This window comes from Zingiber officinale, chromosome 2B (assembly GCF_018446385.1).
Source record: "Zingiber officinale cultivar Zhangliang chromosome 2B, Zo_v1.1, whole genome shotgun sequence".
Classification (NCBI taxonomy): domain Eukaryota; kingdom Viridiplantae; phylum Streptophyta; class Magnoliopsida; order Zingiberales; family Zingiberaceae; genus Zingiber; species Zingiber officinale.
Genome location: NC_055989.1, coordinates 104,544,446 through 104,564,640, shown reverse-complemented (window position 1 = coordinate 104,564,640; position 20,195 = coordinate 104,544,446). Strand labels below are relative to the sequence as shown.

General features: G+C 42.4%; 1 protein-coding gene across 1 annotated transcript; it reads right to left on the bottom strand.

Moving 5' to 3' along the window:
- Nucleotides 1-17,543: 17,543 nt before the first annotated feature.
- On the bottom strand, nt 17,544-18,406 carry LOC122046632 (pathogenesis-related protein PR-1-like). The gene has a single exon (XM_042607414.1). The coding sequence runs from the start codon at nt 18,325-18,327 to the stop codon at nt 17,815-17,817; it is 513 nt and encodes a 170-aa protein (XP_042463348.1). The 5' UTR covers nt 18,328-18,406; the 3' UTR covers nt 17,544-17,814.
- Between the last annotated feature and the right edge of the window lie 1,789 nt (nt 18,407-20,195).

Sequence of the window (20,195 nt, the reverse complement as noted above, 5' to 3'; positions counted from 1 at the left end):
CTTCTGATTCGCCTCCAGGTCGGATGCGATGAATGTCGTGGCCTCCGATCGGGTCGGGTATATCTGCACTTCCTCTTTTTCTTCATAAACTAGAGAGGGAGGTTTTTCAGTTATAGCATTCACCTCGATCCGTGGCGACTTCCGAGCGGAATTTGCTTCAGCTCGGACTATTTCGACGTAGCATCGCCGAGCCGCCAGTTGGTCTCCCCGTACTTCTCCCACTTTGTCTTCGACGGGGAACTTGATCTTCTGGTGGAAGGTAGAGACAGTCGCTCGGAACTCACTGAGCGCCGGTCATCCCAGAATGACGTTGTATGAGGAGGGAGAGTCGACCACCACGAAGTTTGCTGTACGCATCCTTCTGAGCGACTCTTCTCCCAATGAAATAGCCATCCGGATTTGTCCGACCGGAAGGACTTCATTGTCCGTAAACCCGTAGAGGGGGGTTGTCATGGGCAGCAGCTCGGCACGGTCAATTTGAAGTTGATCGAACGCCTTTTTGAATATTATGTTGACCGAGCTTCCTGTGTCAACAAAAACGCGGTGAATAGTGTAGTTGGCTATTACCGCTTTGATGAGCAGAGCGTCGTCGTGGGGTACTTCAACTCCTTCCAAGTCCCTAGGCCCAAAACTGATTTCGGGTCCACTCGCCCGCTCTCGGCTACAGCCGACTGCATGGATCTGGAGCTGTCGGACGCTCGCCTTTCTTGCTCGGTTGGAGTCTCCTCCGGTCAGCCCGCCAGTGATAATGTTGATCTCGCCTCGGGAAGTATTACTTCTATTTTCTTCCTCCCGAGCGGATGGTCGAGACCGTTCTCTTGACGTTCGGCGATTCTCCTGCCTTGGAGAGCGATGCCGATCGGGAGTCTGTTGCTGTCGCCTATCAGCTCGCGTTCGATCGGCCTCATGAGTTCTTTGTCGCCTGTCGACTGAGGGAGACCGTCGGCCGCCATTCCGGGGAACGGGATGAGCCACGAAAGGAAGACTTCGACAATCCCTTGTGTTGTGCGTATCCGTCCGGTGGAAGGAGCAGAACATCGGGGTCCATTTCTTCTTTGGCTTGGGCCGAGCGGCAGCTACTTCTTGCACGTGAGACCTGGCATGGGGGGAGCGGATTGCTTCGGCCCTCGGTCCTCTGGGCGGGTGATGAGCAACGTGCTGTTTTCGCTCGGCAGGAGGGGCCCGCTCGGTTGGAGTTTCTTTTTTCCTGGCCGCTTGTGCTTCCTCCACGTTGATGTATTCGTTGGCCCGGTGCAGCATGTGGTCATAGTCTCGGGGCGGCTTCCGAATGAGCGATCGGAAGAAATCCCCATCCACGAGGCCTTGTGTGAAGGCATTCATCATGGTCTCCGAGGTGACCGTTGGGATATCCATGGCCACTTTGTTGAACCGCGGATGTAAGCTCGGAGCGATTCACGGGCTTCTTGTTTGATGGCGAACAGACTAACGCTGGTTTTCTGATAGCGCCGACTGCTTGCAAAATGATGGAGGAAGGCCGTCCGGAAGTCCTTGAAGTTGGTGATGGATCCGTCCGGCAGCCTCTGAAACCATCGTTGAGCCGATCCAGATAAGGTGGTGAGGAAAACCCTACACTTCACCCCATCTGTGTATTGATGCAGGGTTGCCGTATTATCAAACTTGCCCAAATGATCGTCCGGATAGGTGGTTCCATTGTATTCGCCGATCGTCGGAGGCGCGTAGTGCTTGGGAAGAGGGTCTCGTAGAATAGCATCTGAAAATTGGCGATTGATGAGTCCGCTCGAGGGGCTTTTCATTTTTTGTCATCTCGTCTCGGCATTTCATCCGAAGAAGATCCCCGATCTCTATGAGTGGGTGCAGCTTCGGGGGTGCGGAATAGGGCCCGGTGGAATGCAACGGTGGCTTGAGGTGCTTCCGCTCGACCACCAGAGACTGAGGTTGCTTGCTGCTCTGGCCGCTCGGCTGTTGCCTTCTGTTTTTGCTCCACAAGCTTGGCGGCCCGCAATTCGATCAGAGCGTCGAGTTCCTCCGTGGAGAGCGTTACCGTGTGTTGTCGTCCAGTCTCGTCCATTGTTTCCGTTCGGATGTAGGAGCGTTCCCACAGACGGCGCCAATTTGATCCTGTCCGAATGCTGAACCAACGAACGCTGGGCATGTGGCGCTCCCCGGCTGCTGGTGTGGATCTTCGACTAGCTGCACGAAGCTCCGGCGAACCTGCACAGAAGTCGGGCCGGGAAGGGGTTCCCGGCGACGACCCTCCGACGCTCAAGTCAGGCAAGCAAGCAGTGAAAAGTGGCTCTCGAAGAATTAGAACCCGTACCTCCGGCGACGGATGAGGGCCTTTATATAGGGCAGCGGAGAAGCGAGTGCACACATATCGAGGTGTACACGTGTCCGTGGCCCATACCCCAGTAAGGGCTTGTCAGTGAGCTTACCTGACCCATACTGCTACAGTCCAAGCATGTCCTCGATGGGACAGCGGAACCCCACGTCGCGTGATTTGGAGTATGACTATATCACGAAGCATGCCAGCTGTCAGAAGATGTCCCTTATCTTTTTCCCCGAACTCCTGCCGTGCGTCCGACCGGCCCACGTCCGCCTTACGTCCGACCGGTCATGTCTGATGGTACACTTGGGAAATTATCGGTAATGCGTTGTGTGGCGACTGTTAGCAGTATGCTTCATGTCTTCGGCCGAGCGTGCTGTCCGCTCGGCCCTACGATCTTGCCCAATGAGCGCCGGAACCCCGACTTCCATAGGGGTGCCTTTTGCCCTCAGCTAAACACCGGGAGGCCGCCCGGTCGGTCAGCCCCCTTTCTCCGGTCGGCCTAGCTGGTCCGACCTTCTTCGATGGACCGCCCGACTCTTTGACTTCCACGTGGCGTTGACCCCTTACAACGAGGGTCCCCTGTTCTTATCGCCGGATCATAGTACATCCATAGTCTTGGAAAAAATAATTGTGTAGAGTTTTGTTACTTTTATATATTTGTATATAGTATTTGTTGTTTAATACAGTGTTATCTATGATATGTAAAGAGTATACTAAATGGTCACAAGAACAACAATACTATTACCTAGCAAAATAGAAATTACAATATCTAAATTGGCACAGTGGTGCTAATTAGTGAAAAGAGTTAATATCACTGTAAACCAATCCCAGAAAGATAAAACTAATACTTCACACCATATCTATATTATGTAAACTAAACACTTCCTAATGGTTGAGATTTTTCATAAATTCAAATAGGCTAGGTCGAATTGTGTGTTTCAAGTCAACAGGGTGCGCTTGGAAATTTCAAATAGTCATGTATATTTGGTTCGAACTCTTACTAAGTTATAACTTAAACAAAATGATTCTTGTTATTTTTATAAAGTAAAACTCGACAAGGTGTGTTGTTCATTGAAATTCATAAGGCGTACTGTTCCGTGCCAACTAGCACAATACAAGAACTTCATTAGTAGTAGTTAGAACTAAGTTTTGACACCATATCTACCTTATCCTCGCTTAACCCTTCCTAGTAATTGCGAGTTTGCAGAAATCCAAATACCCTAGGTCATAAGCACATTTTAGTCAAAATCCATTGATAGACCTAGACATGTTTGATTGCATCCATTTTAAGTCTTGTGAGTTGCTGGTGTTGCAAGAACTCCAATGGTATCATTCATTGCTTATTAAAGGCTCTCCAATGCTATAATAATTTTCATCTTGAATGTGGGCTTGATATGGGATTGTATAAGGCCTAATGTGGGCCTGATATGATTCCATATCAAGCTCAAAGTGGGTCTAATACGTTGGGACCTTGGTGCTTTGTTCACTGATCATAATCAAGATTTTGATCATGATATCTAAAACTTCACACCATATCTCTATTCTGTAAACTAAAAACTTGCTAGCGGTTGTGATTTTTTAGAAATTCAAATCCAACAGTGGGTTTCAAGTCTTTAGGGTGCACTAGGAAATTTAAAATAGTCTTGTATATTTGGTTTAAACTCTTACTAAGTTATAACTTAAACAAAATGGTTCTTGTTATTTTTATAAATTAAAACTCGATATGGAGTGTTGTTCATTGAAATCCATAGGGTGCATTATTCTGTGCCAACTGACACGCCATAAGAATTTCATTGTTAGTAGTTAGAACTAAGTTTTGACACCCTATCTACCTTCTCCTAGCTCAACCCTTCCTAGTGATTGCGAGTTTACATAAATCCAAATACCCTAGGTCCATCATTAGGTTTTGAACAAAATCCACTAATGGACCTAGGTAGGTCTGATTGTACCCATTTCAAGTCTTATGAGTTGCTGGTATTGGAAAGACTCCAATGGTGTCATCCACTATTTATTTAGGGCTCTCCAGAGGTACTCCAACGTTATGATAATTTTCAGCTTGAATGTGAGTCTGATATGATCCAATATCAGGCCCTTTCTAGTCTTGATATCCAAATACCATGGGCACTGTGTTCGGTGATCAGAACCAAGATTTCTATCTCGATATCTAAAACTTCACACCATATAATCTAATGTAAATTAGGTTTCAATTGTAAGCATTGAGATTTTAGCAATAACACAAACATTCGGCATAACAACAAATTTCTGTTGCATAACCTTGTGTTTTCAACAATTAAAAATCAAACTTGAGGTTGTCTCAAACAAGAATCAATTTTTTTATGCTTTCAATTCTTTTAGTCTAAAAGATATTTTCTCTTGAGGTTGCCATTTGCATAGAATTACAATAAGGGCATTGATATGAGCCAGGTCCTAATATTCAGAGAACTTCAACAAAAATTTGGACTGTTCAACTCAAATTTGATACAATAAAATCAACATTAAGAAAAATGTATCATTACAACAACATCAAATTACATTTTTTTAAATACAAATATACAATTTAAATTTTTGCCTTTATAGTCGATGTACAACAATCACACTTTCCCCTTAGAGTTTTTTTCTCTCATAATTTGATGTCCAACCATAAATCTATAGGCTTTCATTTTAGCTTGTATAAATTCAGTTGATCTCTGAAACATCAAACTCTCTATATAGCGCATCACCAAAAAAAAATACAATCTAACTTATAAGAAAACAATATTTAACTTGTAAGAATCTAATTTCAGGAAAAGATTATGAAACATAAACAAATACTATGATTTACTTTGTGTGGAGCTATTTACTTGAATCAATTTAAAGTCTCTCCTAGAGATAGGTTCTCAACCACGATGTCATATGTAATAGTATGACCAGTTTAGTTCCTTAAAAAACAACACCTACACATAAATAACATTATTAATTAATACATATCCAATGCTTATTGTAATTTTCTATACATAGAACTTAATACTTACAGTTTTCTCAGATATAGTAGTGTAATTTTATGTGATGTTGAGAGAGTTATAATAAATTATATGACCTTCCTCCATGTCTATGACCATTAGATGCCAATGATCATCTTGATTATTTAGAGGATAGAAAATATATCTAATGAGCTTGTCTTCATCAATTTTAATACTTTGTTTCAATGCATCCACGTACATCATTGAAAACAAATCTTATGTAAAAAAGATAAACTTTTAGTGACTACATCCAATAAAAAATAAACAAGATCAGGTGCTCAAATACTTACATTAAACCCAACCCCACAAAATATGGATAGGTAGTATGGTGAGTTAGAGGTTTTGGCTTCATTAGTATAATTGTCTAATAAGCATTTATGAAATCTCCATGGGTGTATTAAATCCAATCAAATATTGTCACAAAATATTACATATCTAATGAGAAATTATTGTTGGAGCGCCATAACCCTACATAAACAAACAAAAACATAATAAAAAGTTAGCACTATTATTATCATGGAACTCCATAAATCATCATTATTTTACATCATTATGCAACTATGCTACCAACAAACTCGCTTTAATTAACTAAGCTTCAATAATGCATCTACTATCAGACAATATTTATTCTTCTTAAAAAATATCTTCGCTTGCTGAACAAATTCATAGACAAACATGTCATTGAGGATTAACAACAACACGAATTACCTACAATCAACCCTACCTTCAATATTTTAGTTTTGAGCTTCTTAATTTCAGCACATTTTATTTTTCAATTTGATGAATTGTGTCTACCATCTTTGATGGGATAGGAACTTCTAGATCTATATGCTCAATAATCTCTTTGTCTTTCTCTTTAAACTCATATATTTGTTTTTTCTCAGTTCTCTTTCTTTGGGGGTCTAGTCCAAATTTTGTTGGTAGTGGGTTCACACTCTTATTGTCACACCTTTTTATTTTTGTATGTGTTGGTAGATTAGGTTCTATGTCCTCTTTATCCATGGTAGGGGTTGCTCATGACTCTTTTTAGACCTTGCTTTGCAGTAGTTTTTGGAGCTCTTTTATTTTAATTTTGGCATCAGCTATGATTTTATTTTTTACAATTAAAATTCTATCGTCCACCTCGACATTATTACTATCAGCAATTTTGGCACTCCTATCCCGTAAATCAAGAAGTTCCCTTATTTGAAGATCTTTATCTCTAAGCTAACAATCCATCTCAGCAATTAAAATATCCTTTGCTGTTAAGAGACTATCCTTTTCATTTATGGTAGTTGCCATGTCCCTTTTAACATCCTCTAAATTTTTAACAGTTGTACATAATTGTTTCTTTAACATTTCAATTTGTTCTCCCTTTTCCTTACACTCACTACGGTCTACCATCTCTGGGCACTACAGTATATCTTCTTTAGCTTTATGTGAAGACCCTTAGCCAACCAATTTAGGTTCTTGAGTTGGAGGAGAGCAGTGTGGTACCAAAACCAGCTCTAACTCTGTAGGAACAAAATCTACAACAATTTGCTTTGTAATCACATGGTCTATCATCTTTTTAACTGTGTCAACATGATAGTTAGGCCAACTCCATTGAATGAGTCTAGGAAATCGTTCAGGATGGTCTAGGTTAATGATACTGATGTGCTCATTCACCCATACCTACAATGTGATTATAAAATTAAATAGTATTCACAAAAAATATTGTGAGCTAAATATAATCTTAGTTACAATCATAATATTCAGAAATCCCTTGAGCAAGGTGGCCTTGGGCGTGGAATTAGTAACAAGTGGTTTTGACCTTAATGTAAGCTCCAAACTAATAGCTTCTAATTGAGTAGCCATGAAACCGTACACCGTATTGCACCAGTTAAACCTGACTAATTTGTCAAAATCATCTATGTAGTCAATTAAGGATAGCACAGGTATTCTAAGAACGCTTCTACTACCATAAAATAGAACAATTTTAAAAAAATACAAGATATACAACTGATAGTGTAGCTTGTTAGTTGATCTTGGCTTCCTTATGAGTTTCTTTAAATATTTAGTAGTACAATCAAACTCTTGAAAAAACTCCATGTACAATGGGCTAGAGACCTCATGTAGAGGATAGAAGTGTTGGTACCCCAAAGTTGTTTTGATGTGATCAAACAAGTTAAGTTAGCTCCTGTTGTGTTTAACCTTGTGTCTAAGTGTGCAGGAGCTTAGGAGCACAGGATGTTAAGCAAAAGACGTAGCTAGCGAGAAGGACGACACGGAGAGAGCCGAAGGGCTCTGTGCATTTGAGGGACGAGGTGCTATGGAAGAGTACGTGAGCGGATGAGAAGGAGGCACACAACGTTTCTAAGGGACGAGAAACCGGAGTGGAAGGTTGCTCGAGAAGGCCGGAAGTTGGGTTTGGGTGAGTCCTATTCCGGATGGACGAAATCATCCAAGCGAGCAGAGCCGGAGCAGAAGACCTGGACCGAGGCGAGACCCGGAGTAGAGGGTCTGGACCAAAAAAGTCAACCAAGTTGACTTTGTGGGTCCGGACACTCGGAACCCTTCCGGGCACTCGGAACTCAAATATTATCATATTCGACGTGGACTTCGACCTACGCATCAGAGATAGAATTCTATCCCACTCCAGGTGCCTGGACCCCTTCCAGGTGCCCCAACCAAGGCTATAAATACAGCCTTTGTCCAGAAGCTAAAAAACAATAAGCATTCTTGCATCAACACTTGTACACACCTTAGTTTTCATTTAGCTTCTCATTTTCTGTGCTTACACTACTGTAAAGAGACTTCTCCGCCTGAAGGAGAAATTAGTGCTACTCTATTCCTTAGATTAACAACCTCCCCGGTTGTAACTAAGTAAATCCTCTGAGCCTCTATCCTTTGGTTTATTTAATTATTTTATGCAAGTGTTCTTTAAAGTCCGAGAAGGGTTCGTTTTGTTTTATTTGTGCAGCGCTATTCAACCCCCCTTCTAGCCGACCAACGGTCCTAACAAGTGGTATCAGAGCCAGGACACTTTAAGAGGATAAACTGCCGATCGAAGCACCAAATCAATGGCCGAACCGAGCATATACCCACCGAAGTTCGAGGGAGAATTCACTAGCTAGAAAAAGCGAATGTAGGTATTCTTTAAAACTGACTTTGAATTACTTTTAATAATGAAGTTCGGTTTTGTAGCACTTGAGGGTAAGGAAGAATACTAGTGGACGAAAAATGAGCAGGTCGACTACGTGGCAAATGGCAAAGTAGAGTTCCATCTGCTGAGCGTCCTTCTGCCACAAGATGTCAACCGGATCGGCACCTACAACTCAACAAAGGAGCTTTGGGAGAAGTTCCTTGAGCTACACGAAGGGACGTCCGAAGTCAAGCTAGCGAGACGGGACTTACTTCATAACCAGCTCACCAACCTACGATTTGAAGAAGACGAAACGATTGCACAACTTCACTCGAGGATTAAGAAGTTCATCACTGGACTTTCGAATCTCGGATAAAAGGTAAGCAACCGAGATTCGCTAAGGTACTCTCTTAATGCATTCTATAGAAATACAAAATGGGCATCACTCGTAGATGCCTTCTATATCTCTAAGGACTTAGAATCTATTACCTTAGAAGAATTATTTTCAACTTTTGAAGTGCATGAATCAAGATGTGCAGGTCTGAAGGAGCCGAAGCACAACATCGCCTTCAAGGCAACGAGAGACAAACATGAGTTAGAATTCTCTCTCGACGACGAGGAAATGGTAATGATGGTAAGACATTTTAAAAAGTTATTTAAATCAAGGAAAACTAACCGTCCACAGGGTAGAAAGAAAAGGACAATCAGATGCTACCACTGCAACGAAGAAGGGCACGTTAAGGACAACTGCCCTAAGTTAAGGAACAAGGATAAGAACAAAGGAAAGAAGTCTGTCCAAACGAGCAAGTACAAGACTTTAAAGGCAACGTGAGACGAAACGTCGTCTGAATCGGAAGTTAAGGCTTTCTCCGGTCTTACATTGATGGCAAGTCATCAAGACGAACACGAAGAAAGCTCTTCCGAAATGAGCATCAAGAGCATCGATGAAGGGGGAGCAATATTGGAAGAAAGCAGCAATTCAAGGGGAGCCACGGACAACGAGATCGACAAGATAAGTCAGGTATATGATCTCTTCCTCCTGATAAAATGTTTAAATTCGTTAAATTATTATCAAAAGATTGTTGCAAATTAAAAAAAAGAAATTAATGAATTAAAAGTAATTCTAGCAAAATCTTGTCCATTAGAAGATTTTGATAAATTAAAGCTAGAAAATGACAATTTACAAAAAAAAATAAAAAAACTTGAAAAATCATAGATGCACATATAATACAAATATTAGAAGACATAATTTGAACTGATATTTTAAATATCATAAAGGATAAATTAGGAAAATTTCTCAGAAATACATTCCAAAGAAATTCCTAATTAACCCATTTGGAAGAAACCTATATTGGCTTTCAAAGACTTGTCTTAATTAAAATTGGATTTAGGACTTTCAGAGAGTACATTAAACGTTTAATTTCCTTATGAGACTTTGTCTAGAAAGTGATTATTGCTCCAATAAATAAGAAGGTCTAGTGCCTCGCCACAGCCTGGAAGCCAAGTATTGAAATAACATGTTTAATTGACTAACTGATAAAGCATTTAATTATAAAATAATGCTTTAATAGTTACTTAAATATTTTGTAGTATCCTTAATTTAGAAAAATTTTCTTAGATTTTTTTTTAAGACTTAAAGTTTTTTTTGGTATCAGATTTACTTTATCAAAATTCCTATAAAATTAGTTTTTGAAAATTTATTTAACTGAGAAAATTATTAATTGTTTCTAAAAAAAAATTCTAAAAATTATTGCATTTTTAGTGTTATCAAAATTATTTTCAATATTTTCAAAATCTTAATAAATTTTTTAAAAAATTAATTGAAAATCAGAGTTTTATAAAAGTTACCCTTAGATTTTTTTTTTGTACCCCATTTTTTATGTGATCAAAGGGAGAGAAGGGAAGATTAAGTCTGGGGGAGGTAGATTAAATTTTTTTAATTTTTTGAATTACAAATTTATTGCTTTTATTTTATATTTATTTACCCTAACTTAACCTGCATTGCTCACATCAAAAAGGGGGAGATTGTTAGCACCCCAAGGTTATTTTGATATGATCAAACAAGTTAAGTTAGGTCCTGTTGTGTTTAACCTTGTATCTAAGTGTGCAAGAGTTTAGGAGCACAGGAAGTCGAGTAAAAGACGCAGCTAGCGAGAAGGACGGCACGGGAGAGAGCCAATGGGGTCAGCGCATCTGAGGGACGAAGTGCTGCGGAAGAGTATGCGGGCGGACGAGAAGGAGGCGCGCGATGTTTTCGAGGGACGAGAAGCCGAAGCGGAAAGTTGTTCGAGAAGGCCGGAAGTTGGGTTCGGGTGAGCCCTATTCTGGATGGTCGAAATCACCCAAGCAAGCGGGAGCCGGAGCGGAAGACCCGGACCGAGGCGAGCAGAGTCGGAGCAGAGGGCCCCGATCGAAAAAGTCAACCAAGTTGACTTTGTGGGTCCGAGCACCTGGAACTCAAATATTATCATATTCGACGTGGACTTTGACCTACGTGTCGGGGATAGAATTCTATCCTACTCCAGGCACTTGGAACCCTTCCAAGCGCCCCGATCAAGGCTATAAATACAGCATTGGTCCAGAAGCTAAAAAACAATAAGCATTCTTGCATCAACACTTGTACACACCTTAGTTTTCATTTAGCTTCTCATTTTCTGTGCTTACACTGCTGTAAAGAGACTTCTCCGCCTGAAGGAGAAATTAGTGCTACTCTATTCCTTGGATTAACAACTTCTCCCGCTGTAACCAAGTAAATCCTCTGAGCCTCTATCCTTTGGTTTATTTAATTGTTTTATGCAAGTGTTTTTTAAAGTCCGAGAAGGGTTCATTTTGTTTTATTTGTGCAGGGTTATTCAAGCCTCCTTCTAGTCGGCCAACGATCCTAACAAGAAGTTCTTTGGGCAAGCCTTATTCAGGTTACGGAAATCAATGCACACCCGCCATTTGTTGCCCGGCTTGGAAACCAACACAGCATTTGCAAGTAAGCTTGGGAATTGTACTTCACTAATGTGGCTGGCTTCAGGTAATTTCTCGACCTCTGCCTAGATTATCTAGTTCTACTCCAAACTGAAGTCGCGCTTCCTTTACTTGATCGGGCGGGCATCTGGTTAGACATACAGCTTGTGCTAAGCCACACTCGGCGATATTCCTGGAAGCTCGTGGGTTGACCAGGTGAAGACGTCATAGTTTCGCCTAAGGCACTCAACCAAGTCAGCCTTCTTCTCCCGAGGCAAATCGACGGCCACGAAGGTTGTTGCCTCCTGTCCGCTGGAGTGAATATGGACCTCCTCCTCATTGTAGACCAGTGCTGGAGGTTCTTTGAGGATTACATTCACCTCCAACCGTTGTGCCTTCCATGCGGCTTTGGTCTCTGACTTGACCATCTTGACATAACATCGTCGAGCAACCAATTGGTCCCCTTTGACTTCTCCGACAGCATTGCCCACTGGGAATTTGATTTTTTGACAAAAGGTGGAGACGACCGCTCGGAATTCATTTAGGGTCAGTCGGCCCAGTATGACGTTGTACGCCGACGGCGCATCCACCACTATGAAGTTCGTGGTCCTTGTCCGCTTTAGTGACTCTTCTCTAAGTGATATAGTTGGTCGCGCCTAACCAATCGACAACACTTCGTTGTCGGTGAACCTGTATAGAGGAGTGGTCATAGGCTGCAACTTATTGCGGTCGATTTACATCTTGTCGAATGCCGTTTTGAAGATAATATTCACTGAGCTGCCTGTATCTACAAAATTTCAGCGAACAGTAATTAGCTATTACCACTTAGATAATCAAAGTGTCGTCATGAGGGACTTTTACTCCCTCCAAGTCCCGAGGACCAAAGCTGATCTCCGGTCTGTCTGTCCTCTCTTTACTGCATCCAACAGCATGAATTTCAAGTCATCGAGCATGTGACTTCCTTGTCCGGTTGGAGTCATCGTCCGTCGGGCCACCGGCAATCATCCTGATTTCTCCCTGAGCGGCATTGCTTATATTTTCCTCCTCCCACACTGAGAGCCGGGTTCGTTCGACCAAGGTTCAGGAGGGACTAGTCTCTCTTCTTCGATGGGCCTGATCCCGACGCTGTTCGACCCTAGGACTCGCTTCCTCCCTTTTTTTGCTCGACCGACGATGTTGTTGGCGCTCGAGTGAGGGAGTTCTGTGCTAGAAATTTTGTGGGACCGATCAGTCTGCTCCTGCTTTTATATCATAATAGTCTCATGTGTTATGCGTTGTTGATCGGTGGTAGGAGCAGAACAGGGGCGTCCATTTTCACCCTTTTGAGCTTTTGGGTCGTTCTGCTTTAACGTGTTATACAGCAGATGCTCGATTCTCCTAGTGCTGCTGAGACGTTCCTTCTTGGGGTCCCTTTGGCGGGTGGTTATGGCTTGAGGGATGCTGCTCGGAAGTGGTGGTCAGCTCGGCGATCGACTCCTTCCTTTGCGCCGCTTGGGCCTCCTCGACGTTGATGTATTCTGTGGCTCGTCCGAGCAGGTGATCAAAGTGTCTAGGGGCTTTTGAATGAGTGAGCAGAAAAACTCACCTCTGCTAGACCCTACAAGAAGGCACTGACCAGTATCTCCGGGGTGACCGAAGGGATGTCCATGGCCACCTGGTTGAACCAATTGATGTAGGCCCGCAATGCTTCTTTGGGCCCCTACTTGATGCTGAACAGATTAACATTCGTCTTCTGGTAGCGACGGCTACTAGCGAAGTGTTGTAAAAATGTTGCTTGAAAATCTTTGAAGTTGCGTATAGAGCTGACTAGCAAACGCCGGAACCATCGTTGCCCCGATCCAACCAGAGTAGTGAGGAAGACCCAGTACTTCACTCTGTCTGTGTACCGATGAAGAGTAGCTTGGTTATCGAATTTGACTAAGTGATCTTCGGGGTCGATCATACCGTTGTACTCCCTGATTGTCAATGGTCGGTAGTTGGCAGACAGTTGGTCCTCCAAAATCTCCTGGGAGAATTGCTGATTGATCCGCTCAGGGGAATCGTCCAGTCGGGGTGCCTTTCCCTTTCACCCATCTCGAGCGAGCGCATTCTCTGAGGAGGATCCCTCCGCCCTCTCAGCTCATCCTTGCTCTTCCGAGGGCATGCGAAACAGTGCTCGATAAAAGGGAATTGGCATGTTCGACACATCATGGGAAACGTCGGTTGGTTGGTAATGCGGTTGCCGACAGGCGTGCTCTTCATCTTGGCTCCGCTGGTCGGCTCACGGCCCTCTTAGTGACGCAGCCAGCTCGTTTGTTGCTCGGCCATCAGCTGTTGCTTCTTGTTGCAGCTGCAACAACTTGGCTACTTAGACACTGACCAACAAATCCAAATCTTCTTGCGTCAAAGTGATGGTGGTGAGTTGTCCAGTGTCCTCCATCTTCATGGTTTGGGTGCAGGCTAGTTCCCGCAGACAGTACCAAATATGATCCTGTCCAAACATGATGAAGATGGTCGGCTGGGGATGTGGCTCCTCGGTTGACTATGCGAAGACTACGCCCGATCTGCAAGAATAGAAATGTTAGTGCCTGGCCAGGAAGGGGTCTCCGACGTTGTCTCTTTGACGCTCAAGTCAGTCATCGACAGCAAAGGGGAACAGTAAAATAGTGGACGAAAGCTCTCAACAATGAGAACGCGCACGCGTACCCCTTCTGGTGGTTAGACCCCCTTTTATAAAGAGCTGTGGTGGCATGTGAGCATGCATCCCAAGGCATATAGAGCCATAAAAATGTATGGGCACACGCCTCAAGGCACCTGCACACTTCCATACTCGTCCTATGAAAGGACGTGTCAGTAAAACATCTCTGATACCTTACCTTAACGGATGTACATATCCCTAACGTGAAGGTAGAATCTTCTATCATATGATTCGCCGCCTGACCATACCCCCATGTCGGTGGCACAAATTCCCAAAAAGGCTTGCTGAGTGAGGCAAGGGGTCCCACTGCTTGGCCAAGCAAGGGAGTCGCTAGACTTGGGGCCACCGGCCAACCACTTGGGCAATCCGTTATTACAGCCACGTGGCTGAGTAGCTCTTCCCATTCCGGCCAGACAGTCAATCCGGGCAGATGATCCCTTCTGCGGTTGTTGCGAACATGAGAACCTACTACCCTTCCTATATTGACGGAAGCGTAGAAAACTGTCTTCCACCCGGTCGGAGAAGTTGTCCAATCGGGTGGACAAGCAGGCCGTTCGACCACCAGAAGCTTGTCCTTTGACTATTGACTTTGACCACTGCGTCGTGGCTGCCCTTCTTGACTCTAACTTCCCTCGGGTGAGCCCCCCTTCATCACTGCATCAGAGAGTATTGACGGAAACCCTAAACCATTCATTGTAGAGAGGCAATTAGTGTGGATTTTGTCAGAAACCCTTGACACTGCTTAAGGAACACACGAACACACTTGCGTAGGTTTTCGTGGGGGGACGATCTCGGCACTAAAATAGAGCGCTAGATTTTTGCAATCGGAGAGTTAAGAAAAAATATAAGATCTGCACGCACTGAGAGAGGGAAGGAGAAAAATGTTGATGTCGTCAACATCCGAACCATCAATATTATTTTCAAATCAAAATGATTAAAATGGGGTTCGAATGTCTTAAAAAATGGCGTATGGAAAGGGTAGTTTGGCGGGAGGGGTAGAAGGGGAATGACATACATTTGACTATGCCCTTTAGTAAAAACAAAACTACAATGAACCTTTTGGTAAATTTTGAATTGGGCATGAGCTGTTTGGTAAATTGCCATTAAATATTTTATATAAAAAATATTTTTTATTTCAATGTTATTGTAACAACCACTCAGTATATGTAAGTTACTCATTATTTACTACCATATAAAAAAAATACTAATTCATTTTAGTCAAAATTACTATGCATAAAATATGTTTGTAACCATTGTTAAGTAGGATCATTGTAGAAAAAGTAATTACATTCACTCTAAGCGCCCCTCTATTGTCAACTTCATAGCATGTAGAAGGGATGTAAATTATAGAGGACCTTTTTGGCATGCCGAGAGATCTCCTAGGTGAGGGGGTCACCTGCACGGGGCAGCTCCACTGCTGTCACAGTGATTCAAACCCAAGACCCATTAGAGCAACTCTTCACCTGAGTACTAACTCGGCCACCCCACGGGGGCCATAATTCATAGGATCATGATCCTATGCAACATGAATTTAGGGTTAGGATCAGATTGATATTGATTGGATCGTAGAATCATGTGATCCTAAAAACAAATCTTGAATTTTTATGGTACATGATTAATAATTATAAAAATATCTAAAAAGGCATTTATTTGTATCTAAATAGATTAATAATTTTACATATACATACAATCATCAACACTCGACATGCGTTATTACATGTTTAAATTTAAATTAACTAATAATTTTACTATTATTCTAGTATAATAACACTCAATAATATTTATATTTTTATATCTAAAATAAAATATTATAAAATTTCTACTAAAATAATAATAATAATAATCACATTCGAGTTCAAAAATATTCCCTTCATTGACAAGATGACCAAGGACAACAAAATAATTAAAAATGTAGTGATATATGAGTTTCATACTAACTAGATTAGTGTTTAATTTTACCGATATGATCACTAATTTGTTTATTAGGCTGGAAGAAATAGTGAAAATAAAAGAAAAAATAAATAAATTTATCTTGATTACAAGTAGATAGTTGGAAGGAATTTAATTTCAACCAATTCCTCTGTTCTAATTCCCTGCGAATTGCGCCAGAACAAATGGAAATGAGGTATAAGCATACAAGGAAAGGAATCAAGTTTCTAAGGTAAACATAAGGTTTTACCGTGGTTTAGGTCGTCGGGGACGAATGCAATGTCGAGGAGGACGACGCCAAGGTCGATTGGGAGGTAGACGCGCTCCCACTCGGCGAGGGCTGACTCTTTGGACCTGGAAATAATATTGGAAATAAAGAACATTTTTAATTGTTATAACAAGTAAAGATATTCTTGATGGAGCACCCGTCCATTTGTTGATTTTTATAAAGAGTAAATCTTGTTGGTCAGACCAGCTAGAAGTCTCAATCTCCCAATTATAATACATGCATGTATATGTATGTAATTAATATATACATGTGATATTACTAAAATATACATGCATATATATGCATGTATGTATTATGACTGTTCAGATTTTGACCATTTAGCAATACCTTTTTATAGAAGGGTAATTCATTTAATGATTTGTTAAAAGTGGGTGTCATTTTCTTTTATTATCTGTAGCATATTTTATTGTTGTCATAGTACTCGAAGAATTGTTGTTACTAAGTCTGTTTTGGTATATTGTTGTCACTGTGAATAGCCTTTTTTTTATATACAATTTAGATATCTCACTTTTCGAATTGAATAATCCGGAGGTGATAAATCGTAAAGTGCTAATATATATTGTGACTAGGTCTACTTCACATGGAAGGAAATGTCCAGCATTTTGCTACCGTAAATAGATGATGTTTATTGTAGTTGCTGTTTCCCCCTGACCCCTAGTTTTACTGGAATCTATGAGCAGGAAGCATTAAAGTTTTGACTGCCAACGGCGACCAAATGACAGCAGTATTCATGAGGATCTATGCAGAGTCTGCTAGTGTCCTCAGCCCTCCCAACATAAACATTAACTTCCACTTTATAGCTGACAGAGGTAACTGGAGACTATAAAACAATCTCAACTTGTTTAGATACCTTAATTAGTAAGTTCACTTCTTGAGTAGCTAATACTGATTCATTGTGCAAAAAAGGTGAGTCCCGTCGCCCAGCGGCCCCCTAGGCCTGGTCCCACAGGGATCCTAAGAGGAGGTAAATCAGCGGTGAATGTTAGCCCGGGTAAAGCGTGATGTCTCCGAGCCAATACTGATTCATGGTTGAGACTTGAGATGATGAACCTCTTGTTTGTGTCTGGGAAGGACAAGTGGCAGACAAGCCTGAAGAATCATTGAGGGAAGCAAAGGTCCATCTTCTTGAAAGAGAGGAGGCCGGTTCATATGATGATCCTACTGTTCAATCAATGTACGCATATAAATTGTAAGAAATTGATCATGAATGGAGTTTGAATCATTCTGGGAAAAAGATGGACATTGTTATGGAGATGGGTGATTTAGACGTGCTAAATATGTGTGAGATTATTAAGCATTTAAAGCCCAAAATTTAAGTTTATTGGTCCCAACTCCCAACATTCACATGCTACTCTGTAACTTCATTACAACGCCAACTACAATTGCTGGTGCCACCGAGTGAAGATCACCGACCACCTGTCGCCGTTGGATTCCAATTTTATTCCACAATTGATCGAATTTATGGACGATGCGAGAATCGAGGGCTCAAATTGAACGAGTATTGAGATGGATTAGGCGATCTTTGAGGCATTTACAGCGGGGAAAACTTGGCGGTTAATAAGGCTTCTCGCCGATGTAGTTGCCCGGTGGGTCGTATTCGCACACCGCGAAGACCCCTCGCCGGGCGGAGCACTCGACCATGGCGCAGCCCAGGCGGCGGGTGCTCCGCCACACGATCTGCGTGTAGTGGCCGCACTCGCGGCCGGAGCAGGAGTTGGAGCCGTAGTGGTACCAGCGCCGCTCGCGGACCCAGGCGGCCGCCGCCTGCGCCGGGCGCCACCGCGCTCCGCTCCCCCAGAAGATGTTCTCCCCGTACGGCCCGCTCGAGTGCACCAGCGCGCAGTCCCGCCGCCGCGCCCCCGCGTACGCCGCCGCGTACCGCGCCAGCCGCGCGTCCCACGACAGCGGCGGCAGCCCAACCGCCGCCCTCGCCGCGTTCTGCGAACGCAGGAACTGCGTCGCTGCCGCCGGTCGCGGACGCCGCCTGGCACCGACCTGGACCTGGCCGCAACAGAGCAGGAACCCCACGACGAGGAGCAGGGAAAAGGGAACCTTGGAGTTCACCATGACCGAGGTGAGTGAGCTAACGCCCCGTACCTATTTGTTAAAATGCCTCACTATGTAGTGGGAGTAGATATAGATTGAGTGGTGGTTTGGTGGCACCCATGTTCAGTGATGGAAGCCTTAGATTCTAAAATCCAACTAGGATTGAAAAAAAAAAAAAGCACCATCTTTTCTTAAAAATAATCTCTTGGAATACCATTTAATCATGTCATGTTCTGGGGGAGGTTTGATGGATAGTAGACGATTGATGAAAATGTTAGGAGGATGGTGAGAGAGATAATTTGATGCAATCTTTCACTAGGTATAACATGGCAGAAGGAATATTTATTGGCTATTTGGGACCAATTTGAAGTCATGATCACATGTAGTTCATAAGCAATTTAGAGATGTTACACCAGGACTATGTTGGTGGGCCACAAGCAAGCTTTGACAGAGTCTGAGCTTCATGAAAATCACAAACTTTGAAGAGTGAAGGTCATTTGTGCATGTGGCTTTAGCAATAATGGACCCACTGAGTAGCCAAACGGGGCTTCTACCTTCTCAAAAGCTTTCATGCCACTTCACCACTAACTCATTCTCGCCTTGTAATTATTTGAAACAGTTGAAGTCCAACTGGGTTTATTACCACAATAGAACTGCAATGCTATACAATGACTTGGAGTATTGGCTCTGTTGCTGTGGTACTTGAGCTAAAGTGCAGGATTATAATGGTTGTAGTGCCTCGTGCACTAGGTGGGTTTCTGAGCTGCTACCCTGCAGTTGTTCTTGGTTGACTGGAACATGCAAGTAGGTAATGAGATGCACGGCCGATGTTTGTTTCAACTCTATTGTACACAACCAAAAACATGGACAGGTTCTCGCATAGGAATTTCAGACACGAACAATAACTCTGATTTCAGTACTTAAATATAACCTAGTCTCCCATCCACATGATTGGTGTGTAATTTTCATGTAAATGATTGCCAGTTCGTTTTTCTTTGGAGATGCAACAATGTGCTGTATTTGCATGGTTTACCAGAAATGATCGAAGATGCTGATTGAGAATGTGCCGTAATGATGGGATTACTGGATGTAAGATAATCATTTTCTAGTGCAGTGTGGTACACTAAAAAAAAATGTTAAATCATATAGATGATTACTCGGTACATTTCATGGAAAGACCAATCCTTGACACACTTCCAGGTTGAAGTTAATAGACAAAGGGGAGAGGAGCTGAACATGTTCAATGAGCAAGATATCAGAACAGTTAAGCTTTCATACGTTGTTATCTAACTCCTTTTAACTTTCAAACCTGCTTTATGAATTTTACACTGGATGTTGATCTGTGGGTTTTTCAGAGCTAATCCATCTAAAAGTGAGCAACACCCAAAAAAGGAGGTACATCAAATAATATGATCTCGGGTGAGTTCCATAAAAAAAGAAATGCCTAGATGTCTGAATCCAAAGTGCTTAGATAAACAACACCAAAGTGTACCTGTCTCAGTCACGGACTGTTCAAGACAGGAAATGAATATTGTGCTTGTGCATGTAATGATTCATATAATTCCCTATGTACATTGTTTGTATTCAACTATTCATCAATGAACTCCTTTTCTAGATCTGTCAGAAGTAAAAGGTCCCTCTAATGAAATGTGGGATGATCATGTAGGCCATTAGCCAACTGGTTTTAGTCCTCGTGGTGCACATTCATTGCTTCTATATGTATATATACGAGTGAGTAGGCTCAACACCGCACCAACCATAAATTCAATGAAAGTTAATCTTACCCGAAAAGAACTTGACCTATCAGCAAGTTTGAACTGTCTTTTAAGTGCTACAGGTTGAGACATCAATGAAGAAACTTTATTTGGGATAGATAGAACTCTCTGTAG

Coding starts and splice junctions, on each gene's coding strand:
- LOC122046632 (XM_042607414.1), bottom strand. CDS start 18,327: ATGGTGAACTCCAAGGTTCCCTTTTCCCTGCTCCTCGTCGTGGGGTTC.